The 13,408-nt window shown below is 45.1% G+C and overlaps 1 protein-coding gene across 1 annotated transcript in view; it reads left to right on the top strand.

The window, feature by feature from the left end:
* The window catches only part of ephb3a (eph receptor B3a), a 35,781-nt gene extending 23,363 nt beyond the window's left edge, over positions 1–12,418 (top strand). The window contains exons 11-15 of the mRNA XM_030403480.1: positions 596–843; positions 4,529–4,744; positions 5,036–5,185; positions 7,314–7,507; positions 10,032–12,418. Coding sequence (XP_030259340.1) covers positions 596–843; positions 4,529–4,744; positions 5,036–5,185; positions 7,314–7,507; positions 10,032–10,143 — 920 coding nt within the window. The 3' untranslated portion in view covers positions 10,144–12,418. The remainder of the gene's footprint in view (positions 1–595; positions 844–4,528; positions 4,745–5,035; positions 5,186–7,313; positions 7,508–10,031) is intronic.
* The last annotated feature ends 990 nt before the right edge of the window (positions 12,419–13,408 follow it).

Genomic DNA, 13,408 nt, shown 5'->3' with positions numbered 1-13,408 from the left:
GTAAGAGAGTCCTCTCTGGGAGAGAAGGTTTAGGATTCAGAGTGTGCATGAGAGCTGCTGGTGGGGAGGATTGAAGTGAAAAAATCTTCTCTGTCGCTCTTCCCCTTCTAGTGTGTGTTACTTTTTTCTCTCTCCAATGGCATGTTGTGTCCTAACTTCACCTCAAATGACAGTCTGCTCCCGCTCGCTCAACCTTCCTCCCTTCCTGTCTTTTCTGTCTTCCTCTCTCTCTCTCCCTTGATGACACTTGGAATCAGGCACCACATACAGAAACCCAAAGTTCCTCGTCCGTCCTCTGTCTCCCTTCACCGCTCCCAGGTTGCACACTCGATCGATACCGGCCACCCCCTCTCTCCCCAACCTCTTTGACCCCTGACCTCCCGCCCTCTCCTCTCTTCTTCTCTCCCACAGTTGAAGCCGGCCCTCAACTCTTACAAATCAGCTCCTTCACTCCTAAATCCGACCAGTAACGCTCCCTCTCCCCGCACTTTCCCCAACTTCCTCTTTCCCTCCACCCCTCCTCTTCTTTCCTCTGCTCACCCATCACCCTCACCCCCCTCCTCCCCCTCACCCCCACCTTGTTCTCTCAACCCAGGTGAATTTGGCGAGGTGTGCCGCGGACGTCTCAAGCAGGCTGGCCGCAGGGAGATGGTCGTGGCGATCAAGACGCTGAAAGCCGGCTACACCGAGCGCCAGAGGCGGGACTTCCTCGCCGAGGCCTCGATCATGGGTCAGTTCGACCACCCCAACGTGATCCGGCTGGAGGGCGTGCTGACGCGGATATGCCCCATCCTCATCATCACCGAATTCATGGAGAACGGAGCGCTCGATTCCTTCCTCAGGGTAAGCTTGGCGGGAGGTGCTTGCCGCAACACCTAGGACAGAGAAGATTACTTTCCGTTTGAATCAAAGCTGAGAGGAACACACACACACACACACACACAGACAGTCATTCACAACACCTCTGGGTTATCGGAATGTTTTACTCTCTGTAAAACACCCCGAGGCGCTCACTTGCTGAGTGATAGAGATTAAATGTGCAATATAACGCCTGGAGACAGGCGTAGTGTCTCTGCTTGACGTGACTGACTGATGCTGACAGGCTTTCCAATGCTCAAACTCCTGGTGGAGAACTGTCACACAGCAGACCTTTGGATAGGTTTGCTTCAGTGTATTAGGGACTCTTTGTACGACTGCAGAATACATTACTGATCAGAGTTTTCATTTCAGACCGCCGCCACCTACACAAAACGCTGCACAAAGGCAGGATGAGAAATGAGGTGTCACACAGTACATTTCCAGCTGCGTGGGGGCCATTACATGTCATTTACATTCAATGAAATGTGTTTTCTTGCACGGCTGCGCTGTGAGGAAGCCTACTTAGTGTAACTGTTGGGTTGGACGAGGTTAGTTAACGCTCACGGTGAATCGATGCCGCTCGGCAGGTCTCAAATGCAGTTTATCTTTCAGCCGAGTGTTCGGGCATATGACGGGAAATGTTTGTGGCGGTGTTGTCTTCGCCGGTGACGAGCCGGTTCTGATCTCTTCACTTAGGTGGGATTGGTGTGATGTAAACACAACGTGTCTGGTTCAGTTTCTGACGGGGAGGCTCTGTTGGACATCGTACCTATTTTATTGCTCCCCATGTCTCCTGTCTGCAAGGACACGACGAGGCGAAATCGGAACAGAAAATGATGTTCCATGAAGTGTCTTGCGGGGCGGGTATTGTTTGAAATGTTTCTGTATTTGTGCCTGTTCAAGAATTTACAACAAAATTTGCCACACTTCTAAGATACCAAAGTTTTGATTTCAATCTGTGAATTAATGATAAAGTACGAGCAGTCAGGATTATGAATTGATTATTGACAGACAGATTTCTGCTAAAAAACAACAACACATTTGATAGTTGATTGATAATTTAAATGTGTGAATTTGCGCCTTGTATCTGATTCTCCTCTCTCTACATTGAACGTCTTGAGTTTCGGACTGCACTGCGTAGCTGTTGAACATTAAAAACCCCAAAAAACAATGGCTCACTGCAGCTCGAGCTCCTGCTCTCCTTTTCCAGCTGAAAGGACAGAAAATTGATCAGTTTTGATAATCAGAGAAGGAATTCATGCTTTTAAACATATAGAGATTCCAACATTTGCAAAACGGATTCAGAATATCGTGAACAGCTAAATAACTACCATGCAAGCCATCTTGTATCGCCTTGTATCACATAACTCACGGGAAAATGAGAAACAGGAAATGAGACTTTATTCTCTGGTCAGGATGAAATTTCCCCACTTTAACTTTATTCAGCAAAAAGTTGTCTGTTGATATGTTAATGTTCAAAATCTCATTTATAGAACCTTTAATCTGCAGATTGTTTCTCCCCGTGATGAATTGTTCTTCTTCTTATGAGACGTCAGACAAAAATGAAACACAGTGCCCAGGGTGGAATCTTCAGATTGCTTGTTGTGTCCAGCCGACAGATTAAAGATGCAAATCCTCGCGTTTGAGAGGCTGAAAAGCAGAAAAGTGACTTAAACGATGAATCAATTATCAGATAATTGCCAATTAATTTCCTGTTGGAAGCATCGCCGTGGGCTCTCGGGCACTGTAATGGACACCACTCACTATTTGTTTGACATTTGGTGGACCGGACCAGTATTCATTATTTGACAAAAGGAAATGGAGTGATTGATCGATGATGAAAGCGATCATTAGCTGCAGACCTACATCTGAGAGTCCAGCCTGAGCCTCTTCCCTCCTTCTCACCTACTCCTCTCAGTCAGCTGTCCGACAAATAACACACACACACACATACACACAAAAAAAACCTCCGTGTGCTGTCCTCACCCCCCGGCGCTCTCAGGCCAATGTCACACTCCCTGTGACTCATAGGAGTTCTGCTCTTACAAGGACACTACGGAGTTAAAGGCTCACTGTGTCGTTTTGAGGAAGAAATCTTGATCAGCGGAGAAATGTTTTCATTGACTGATTTTTATGTCTAATCTAGATAATTAAACTATCTTTGTCAGTCTGATTAAACTGAATATGCAAACTGACCTTAAAGGACAGCACAATGTCACGCTGTGTTACTTTGCTTATATGTGGCGGACCCTGCCACCTTTCTAGCTTCAAACTGTGTCCTGGGGACCGTAGTTTCCTCTGAGATCAGCTTGTCTATTCAGTTAGAATAAACATGAATATTTCTTAGTTATGTATAATTACCTCAGTAATACGTAAATAGGGTTTGATTTCTTCTCCAGAGCCACATAGTGCTCCTGAAATCGTGCACACGTGTACAAACCGTCTTATGTGTGTCTGATGAGACGGCCTCCCGCAGCTCCCTGGGGACACACGAAACACATGCAGAAGCGTTACAGATATACAGAAATAACACGCACACACACACACACTCTCACACACACTCATATGTACACGCCACCGTGGCTGTGAGGGCCTGCTATGAATCATGGCTGTTTACACATCCATCCATCCTGGCTTGTTTTGCTGTCAGACTTCACTGGAGTGTGCAGACTACAAAGCAGAATGTTTATGGTTTTGTCATGTCACGTCTTGTGTTCTTTGCTCTCTCGTTGTGGAGTGAAAGAAGGGATTGATTATGTCGAAAATTGTCCCCCTCCCCCCCCCACTGCTGTGAAATATTCAGGTCATGATAGGAAACTTCAAAGGTTTCAGATTCAACCAGCTCCACCGAGCCTCTTTTTCTCTTTTTCTTTTTTCTTTCTCTTTTTTTTTTATATCTATTAATTGTCAATTGATTGATGTCAATTCACACACATCAGGTTTCTTGAGCCCTCCTCAGCCGGTTGCAGCGCTGATTTGTTACGATCTCCACTTTTATCCCGCCGCGTCACGCCTGGCAAACGTGGAGAATTGTAAATTAAACCCTGAAAGCCCTAATCTCAGATTAGTTTCATGCTTCTCAAATGTTCACATAAAAGGGGCAAAAAAAAAAATGCAAAACAAGGACTTTCAAATGGGAAAAAATAGGCTTTGAGCAACATGCTGTTCTGATTTAGTCGACGGGCCCATTTTTGTTCGCATGCAGAAAAAGAAATGAGGGCGTGTACTGCCTGTACCTGCGACTAGTTTGTGTCAGTGGGAGTGTGAAAAAAAAAAAGAAAAAAGCAGCAGCAGTTGTCTGGTTTTGATTTTTGCAGCTTTTTGATCATGCGTGGAGTCGATATCGAGCCTTAATGGCTTTAGTATGACAGTAAAGAGTCTAATTAATCAGCTAATTGGACAGCATGCATGAAAAGGTCAGCTGTCAGTGACTGTCAGGAGCAGCCGTGAAGCAGTATGACAGATGTCATGTTTATGTGGCCTCAGTGACTGATTGGCCGTCTCTGGTGCCTTCTCCTTATCTCCTACACTCTCCCCTATCGTCCGTTTCTACATTTCAACTCGTCCTGTTTACTATTTCTCATTTGTCGTTCCCTGTTCAATTAACCGCCTCACCCTCCCTCCCTCCCTCCCTCCCTCCCCTCTACACCTCTGGCTGTGTTTTCTGCAGCTGAACGACGGGCGCTTCACGATGACGCAGCTGGTCGGGATGCTTCGTGGCATCGCCGCGGGCATGAAGTACCTGTCGGACATGAACTACGTCCACAGAGACCTCGCCGCCCGGAACATCCTGGTCAACAGCAACTTAGTCTGCAAGGTGTCCGACTTTGGCCTGTCGCGCTTTCTGGACGACACTTCCGCTGACCCCACTTACACGAGCTCCTTGGTCAGTATGTCCTTGCGTGTGTGTGTGTGTGTGTGTGTTTGTCTGTATGTTCATGTGAGTGTTGCCGACTCTGCCCCGTGTTTGTACACTCTGCGCGTGTTTAATCCGATCCCCTTCACTTGTTTCACATGTGCATATGGAGGCATGTGTGACTCCTCTTGTGTGCCAATATTTGCGTTAGCGTGCAAGACCGTCTGTGAAATTTGCATCAGCTTCTGCATGTGTGTGTTGTTACAAGACTGTGTTGATACCATCCCCCTTTTCTCTCTCTGCGTGTGTGTGTGTGAGCAGGGAGGGAAGATTCCCATCCGGTGGACGGCGCCAGAGGCCATCGCCTTCAGGAAGTTCACCTCTGCCAGCGATGTGTGGAGTTACGGCATCGTCATGTGGGAGGTGGTGTCCTACGGAGAAAGGCCGTACTGGGACATGAGCAACCAGGATGTGAGTTAGCCCGGCGGTCTCATGTTACGAACACAGATCTGTAGACCAAATGCACATGTGGGGAGTTTAATGTCTACGTTTGGGGCCGGCGGAGAGTTTCCCCCGAGCTGTCGGGGCTTTGATTTCCAGCGTGACATGTTGGACCTGGGCCTGCTTTTCTGTCTTTATCTCCATGTTGCAGATGCTGGTGCAGCTGTGGGCCTGTGTTCTAGTTTTTACCACCTTATTTACAGCCCTAGCCTGCCCACCCCTCTACAAATCCATACTGCAAAGCCCCCCTCCTCACACACACACACACACACAAAGGCATACTCAGTAAAAGGCTTTTTTCCCCCTTTTACTTTTTTTTTTATAAGCGTTGTTACCTGTAGGCTATCTGCACTGCACAGGCATCGTAACTACAGCAGCGAGCTCGCAGGAAAGAAAAAGAAATCTCTTGGTTCCTCCTCCCCGAACAAAGTACTGAAGCAATGTCTACACCTCCACTTTATTCTCTGGAGAATATCTGCTCTGTATTGTGCTTCAAAAAGAGAGTTGTAACACTGATAGCAATAAATGAAAAATAAAAAAAGAAGAGCCGGGATGAAAAAGTGCCGGTAATGTATGTATAACTTTCATAACAAAAACCCACATGCAGTAATGAAAGCATCAAAGTTGAGGCCCCGCCATTGTTCCCAATAGCCTTTGTGCCACAGTCAGCGCTCAATAAGCAACAGAGTCAACAAATGTGAGGTATAAACAGAGGTGCTCACCGGCTGGAAGCACGACATAAAAATCAAAGGACAAGCAGCAGGAGAAGAGGAGTGCAGCAGAAATGTTTTATTGTTCCCAAATGGCAATTTTTTATTGTTGCGGGGAGTTAAAACCCATACAGAGCTTATGGAGGGAAATGCGGTTGCTAGGCAAAATCAAATCAATGAGCGTTGAACGTTTTCGTCCTCCACTTATTGTCTCTCCCATCAATCACGCCGGTTTTGAAGTGACAACTTTGAGAGTCCTTGAGAACACTGTTTTTATCGTTTTGCAAAGATAGTGAAAAGGAGATTGGGAATGTGTGACAGCATGAGCTGAGAAACTGTCTAATGTGGGACATAATACAGCAACTGGGGATTATTCTTCGCCACACTAGCAAAGGCCAAACAGAGTGAGCATAATACAAATGAGTCAGAGCACAAATGTTAGCACTTTGTAAAAAGCACCACATGAAGTTTGCTTAATTCCTCGTGTGAGATATTCTGAGTTGATATTTTTCACAGTAATGTGAAATTTAAAGTCATTCGATATGTGTTCATTTTTAGCCATACTAGCGGCATAGCTCTATGGATGGTAACGCTTAGTTCAGAGTGAAATATATTTACAACTATTGGATAGGTTGTGGTAAGTTGTAACGATGATCCCCTGACATTTGTTCCAGCGCCACTATGAGGTCCATGTTTCTGGTTTAGAGTAAAGTGTCTTGATGAATCGGGATTATTTTAATGATTAATTAACTTTTCTTATCGCACCACCATCAGGGCAAAACTTTAATTTGTCGAATACCTGCAAAGCTAGTTGCATCCCCAATAGCCGCAGATGTTGGTGAGGTTAGCATGCTAACACTCTGAACTAAGATAGAGCACTGTGTAGACAATATATCTATTATTAATTAGAACTTAAAAACTTCAGCATCTTAAAGTTGACAATTTATACATGTTAGCTGCATTAGAAGTGCTAGCACTTGATGAACTTGGCAAGAATAGGTTTACATACTTAAATAAAAAAAACAACATTATTTTCTCATATGGTGAATTGCTGCGGGATCCCTTGAACGCTCTTTTAAAGCTCCGTGTGAGACATCTCGCTTTGTTCAATATTTGGTGAGAGTTGCACATGCGCATTACTTATCGGGCAGGATGTAGCCAGGTAGTGTGATCTAAAATTACACTGCTACAGCAGTGGCAACTGTATGTCTGCTGACTAGCTGGAGTGTATATATTGTTTAATAAATATATAAATATAAATATATGAATATATATATATATATATATATATATATATATATATATATATATATATATATATATGTATAACACAATAGAAGAAAGGCAAAAAGCATAATATGACCAAAGAATGATGTCCCATCCCTCAGGTGATGACGGCCGTAGAGCAGGATTATCGGCTGCCCCCGCCCATGGACTGTCCCATGGTGCTGCATCAGCTGATGCTCGAGTGCTGGATGAAGGAGAGGAACCTGAGGCCCAAGTTCTCACGCATCGTCAGCACCCTGGACAAACTGCTCCGTAACGCCGCCAGCCTCAAGGTGGTGACCAGCACCTACTCAGGGTGAGTCCATCTGCGGGAATACAGGAAACCTCTAATTCAGGGGTTGGAAGGCCAGCAGTGAAACTTGATATGGGCCACGGGCCAAAACCTCACTCCTAGTGTATTGTACTGTTAAGATGCCAAACAGTCCTCATAGTTATTAATTAAGGATACTACATATTTGACGATCATTTTACCTCACAAACACTGATGATTTATATTTTATTTTTTATTTACTGGACTGCAACATTCTCTACAAACATCTGGCAGGCCAAATTAAACCTTATGGCCAACGTTGCCGCTTTGGCCCCACTTTAGGAAGCCCTGCTTTAATTAAAGAGTGTTTTTCTCACACATATTTCTGAAAGTGCCTCTCAGATTGAAGGAAATGGGAGAGAAGTTTCAAGGTGGCTGGAAAGTGTTTGCTTTTGAAAATGTGTCATATCTCAGGGAAGCACTTCACTGTTGCCACCTTGGCAAGTTTGTTGTGAAATTTAGCAACTTCTTCAGACAAACTTGCTGAATTGACTTTCTAAATAGCTGCAGGAAACACATCTCCCTGTCTTTATAGGCTATAGAGGAAAGGGTTATTGTGAAGATTCTCAGATCACAAGCAGAGTTTACAGGAAACGCAAAAGCCCGTATTGGAAAATGTTATAACATTTGATAACACATTTTCGGGAACTTTCATCATAAAATGGCTGCATTGTCGCAGATTCGTTGTGCTGTTGGCTGACTTGGCGTTTACTGCAGCCTGTCTTTGTTGACAATATATGCATTATTCTTTTGGGTTTTACAAATAAGCAAAAATGCTTTCGAAGCTTCTCTACAATTACGGCAGAATAGTGCAAACAAAAAGAGGGTGGTGGCGTCCCCTCTCTTCCACCTTGTGTGAAATTGTCTCCTGGATTGTGTGTGACGGCTGTGAAGTACCAGATGAAGACTCCTCCTGGTGCAGAGACAAGCAGAGCCGTGCCTCCGGGCTGGTGGAATAAGATGTCAAAGCACAAAAAGAAACTATTGCTGGCCTAAAGAGAGGCACAACAAGGTTCATGCTTGTTGGGTTTGGTTTGTTTTATGTTTTGGTTGATTTGGGAGGATTTCTGTTTGAGCTGAAGGGTTTTCACTGCCAGACAGACGGCTGCCGCTTTTTCTGTGACACTTCCTTTGGAAGTGTAGCGGTTGACTTATTCATAGGTAGCCCTCCTCGTGTTGACGAGTTGTTTTTAGACTTTGTTCTGAGTGCACTGACTTCAAGTGTTTCAGCCATTTTAACTGACATGTTTGTTCTGGATTTTGTAAGCCTGGCATCCAGTCAACAGTGTGATTAGTGCTGGTTTGGACGCTAGCTCCTCAGCTCGGTAGTGATGTATAATGAATCAAGCGCACATCCTCGGCTCTGTGGCTCAGACTGTGCCATAGTCTGCTGTTTCCGACAGCCACAAAAGGCAGAATTTATACATACAGTATCCAGGTCTTGTGCCAGCTCCTGGGCTCACAGTTTCACTCCAACATTGAGCCCCAAGGGCGATTCCTACGCCAGGATTTGGGCTCAGTGAAGCTAATTGTGTGTGGAAATGTAATGGCTGACCTCGGTTTAATTCCCCCTATACTTGACTGGATGCTGGAATGTAGGTGATAGGACAGACAGCAGCCAGAGCTGCTGATGTGGAAAAGCAGGAGGTGATGAAGTGTGAGTAATAAGGGAGATTGAGGAGAAGCTAAAAGAGAGGAATGTGTTTAATTAGGTTGCTAATGAGCTTTTTAATGCATCAGGGGAGGGCGCGCCCAATGCTGTGATGGACGAATAGTAAAGGGATATGTGTGACTGTGATTCTTGTGTGTATGAGTGTATGTGTGTGTGTGTGTGTGTGTGTGTGTGCCTGTTATCCTACGTGTCGCCGTGTGCAGATGACATGCCATTGATTAATTTATGGCCTCATCTGTATGCAACAGCAAGAGAGATAGACGGAAGAGAAAGGATCATGTTGTCAGAGCATGATTTAGGGAGCGTCTCCTGTGTTTGTGCGTGCATCTGAGGCTCCTGCTCGCCTGCCATTGGCTGCGCAGTGATGTCGGGGCAGATAGCGGAGGAAGAGAGAGGATATGAGATGCGGCGCTATCTGCAGAGTATCTGCGGCCACTAGGAGGGCTTTAAAAACAAGGACACTGGCCGAGGAACAAAGGACACCGGGAGGCTGCGGCGCCTCTTCTTCAAGATACCTAAAAAAAATATGTCGAGAAAGTTTTATTAAAACTGGAAATGTGACGAATAAGTTTGGCTCGGCGTTTGAGTCGGGCTTATCGCAGATGAGTCCCTAGATCAGCAGATTTCAGCATATTCTCATGCTGCTGTAGTTTCATTGTTTATAGCCACAAGGTCTTGGGCGAGTACACTGTGCAGAATTCAGCCTCACCCGCCCTGAGATGGATTAGACCTTTATCCACCTTCATTGAAAGCACTTAGCCGAGTAATAATGAGCTGTATCTTTTGTTTAAAGTGGCTGTGACCCCGCCGCTGACCCGTGTGTCTTTGTGTTGGCAGGGACCTGCTGCGGCTCGGAGGGACGCTGCCGGGACACAACAGAAAGAGTCCGGACAGCAGTCAGGAAATCGTTCGGCAACAGATGAGCCAAACTCTCCCCATCAGAGTGTGAGGCGGAGGATGCGGAACGAGTAAAAAAAAAGAAAAAAAACTACCTACAGGAACTCTGACGAGAAGAGCCTGATGTAAAATACAAAAAGAAAGAAGAAATGACAGAAAGAGGATCGATCTGGAGATTTCTTCCCGCCGAGAGATTCAGTGTCTGTTTAAAGAACTTTCCATTGCAGTGTGTGTGTGTTCATTACTTGACACTTGTGGATTTGTGACCGTTGACATAAAGCCAAACTTCCTATTGCCCCCTCTCAGGTTGTGTTTGCATGTCTGCATGTGTTTTCAGCTGGTTGGGAATCAGTCTTTCCTCCTCTTCACCCTCACACGGAGGAGCGGGGGGCTCACACAGATTATAGGTGTCTAGATGACACAACAGTGCCAAGACAAAGCAAACGTTTGCTAAGACAGCTCGACATCTGTAGACCTTCAATCCAATCAATCCTTTTTCTTCTTTTCTTTTTTTTTCCCTTTAAACCCAGCCCTTTTTTTTTTTTTGCTCCTTTTTTGGGAAACCAAAAAAAAACAAAAAACACACTTTTCATCTGCTTCCTCTCAAAAACCGTCTTCCACATGTACTGGGGAGATAACACGTGTTACAAATCTGTACAAAGCATCCGAGTCTTCACACCATCTCTCCCCCGTCGGAGGAGAGATGGAACTGACACTGTGCGGGACACGTCATGTGCATGCCAAAGTGGAAACTTCTTCTTCATGAGAAAAGTACAAATACGTTCCACATTACCTGTTGCTTTGGTGGCATTTTTGCTGTATGGACTTTAATGTCCATGTTTTTCTTAACCTTATTTGATTCATATATACGCATTGTTTTGAATGCTAAGTTATTATCTATTATTGCAAAGAGGTGGTTTTTCTGTGTTTTTTTTACAAGTACCGGGGCTTTTTTATTACAATGCTTGTTTTTTTTGTTTTTTCCACACGTTAAAGGGGCACTATGTAGTTTTGGAGGAGAAATTCAAAACTTAGAGTTATGACATTTACGATATCAATGAAGTCATAATACAAACTCCAATCCATAAGTGAATAAACAAGCTGTTCTCGGAGGAGAATAAGGTCCCCAGAACACTGTTTGAAGCTAGGAAGGTGGCAGGGTCCGCCACATATAAACAAATATGAAATTGTGTTGTCCTTAAACAGGGCAAAGGATTTCAGTTGAAAACACCTCAAAAATGATCAACAGATTTTGACATTATGGTGTGTATGTATGGTGTTACCAGCTGAAGTTAGCATGACAACCAGCTAGCCCGGCCCGTCCAGGTCCAAAAAATCTGCGGTGTAAACACGCGCGCTCCCCTTGCCCCAGACCTTCCGGTCCAAACAGCGAGCTTACGTTGTTAACTGAGTTAAGTTAAGTCAGTTTGTTAATTCAGTTTATTCGGTCACAACAACAAAGAGAGTTTGTCTGTTTAGATTAAGCATAAAGAAAAAGAAAATCCGTCTCTGTCTCTTCTGATTCAAATTTCTCCCCCAGAACTGCACAGCGCACCTTTACGGAACCAGACAGATATGAATGAGTGAATTAAGGACGAGAGGTTCTGCTCGGACAGGATAATCACCTTTAAAAACACTGAGGAGACTTTCTGGAGATCGCTGCAATTTTTTTTGGGGGGGGGGGGGGGGGGGGGGAACGAGAAGCGTCTGTGGTCGTGCTGTGTTGTACATTTTAACTTTGGCAGACATGTTGCAGATCAGCGGGAATTAAAAAGGTCACTATCCAGATGATAGCGCCCTGACCTTAATATTGACTTGACCTACAAACGTTGATGTAGAACAAAAAAAAATTCATTGGTTCATTTTCTCCTGACATGTGTTTCCTTCAGCACGCCGGCTGTCAGCGCAGTTTCCTATCTAAAACAACTGCCTGTATATAATACTATATTTCTATTTGACCAGTCAGCTCAGCAGTTAACAGCCACCTGAGCTGGTTTTTCGGCCTCTCTATGACCCTCGTTTATATGCTTGTTTGTTTATTGTTGAGGAGCAAGCAGAGTGGAGAAATCCCAGTTTAATGGTCATCGCATATCTGAAACTATATGTCAAACAATGAAAGAAGAAACATTTGTGTCTGTTAGGGCAGACTTTTATCCTGTGCAATTAAAGGTGTATTAGATTGTAAAACAAAAAAAAAACAAAAAAACAACAACAAAAAAACAGCAACAACAACGAAAAAAAAAAATGGCAGAAAAACTAGAACAAAAATAAGCATTTCTCTTTCAGTATTTTTACGATAATCATATGCAAATAAATTATTAAATGGATCTTCTGGTATTCTCTTTGATTTGTCGGCGGGGGTTCACCCAGGCTAGAAGTTGCAGGTCTCTCATCCGGACGAGGGGGGATGAAATGAGGGGATGGAAAGAGGGGATGGCGGTGTGCGTTTCGCCTCCTCGGTCGGAACATCACAGCGGCCTCTGATGGACTCATTAGGATTTAAGGTTAATCAAAGGCCGGTCCACGCCACGCGCCAATTAGCGGGAACGCCGGGACTATTCTGTGGATTTCGGTGTCTGTTGCGGCTGGAGAGGCTTCAAGAAACTTCATCTGGCTTCACACCAAATACCAGTGTTGTTTGGCTTTAATCTGTCAGGACACAAACTGGGTCTTCTCCTCCATGCCAGTGCGGGCGAGCGAAGCCGTCACCTTTCTGCTTTTCTTTGACCGGGAGAGGACGCGCTCACACTTACCCGTTTTTTTGGACTCGCCGCTCAGACAGCAGCTGCGTGGCGAGCCCCCTGCATGTTCTCTAATCATCTCCGCTGCTCTTACAGGATGTGCACAACAGGTCAACACAAAGGCCTGGAGAAGTGTCTGAATGTGCAATATATGCAGACGCCAAGTGTGATCCCCCTCCCCCCCCCCCCCCCCCCCCACCCCACCGGCTGACCTGCGTCGGCGTGACATTTATCCCGTGTGTGTCGAAGCTGTACGGCAGATGAATGCTCTGCGGCGGTGAGGCCGCTCTTTCCGCTAAGAGAAAAGAAGATGTGTAGAGATGCCCAACGTTGGAGGAGAATACCATACTCGCGAGTCTGCTGAGGAGGAAGACTTCCAGAGAGAGAGAAACAAAAAAAAAGCCACCTCTTTCTGGGACCTGCTTTGAAGTGGGGCCAGATTTGAATCAGCCTCTAAAACACAGGCCCATTCTGAACGCGTGTGCTTCTCCGTTGCATCTGAGATCTGCCGCGATGTCAGAAGTGAGATCTTGATTCCTGTTTACCATCAAACTGTGAAGCCCAAGTGTTTCCAGA

The sequence above is a fragment of the Sparus aurata genome, chromosome 21, assembly GCF_900880675.1.
Source record: "Sparus aurata chromosome 21, fSpaAur1.1, whole genome shotgun sequence".
NCBI lineage: Eukaryota > Metazoa > Chordata > Actinopteri > Spariformes > Sparidae > Sparus > Sparus aurata.
The sequence above is the reverse complement of the archived record's forward strand: the minus strand, read 5'-3'. Positions and strand labels throughout refer to the sequence as shown.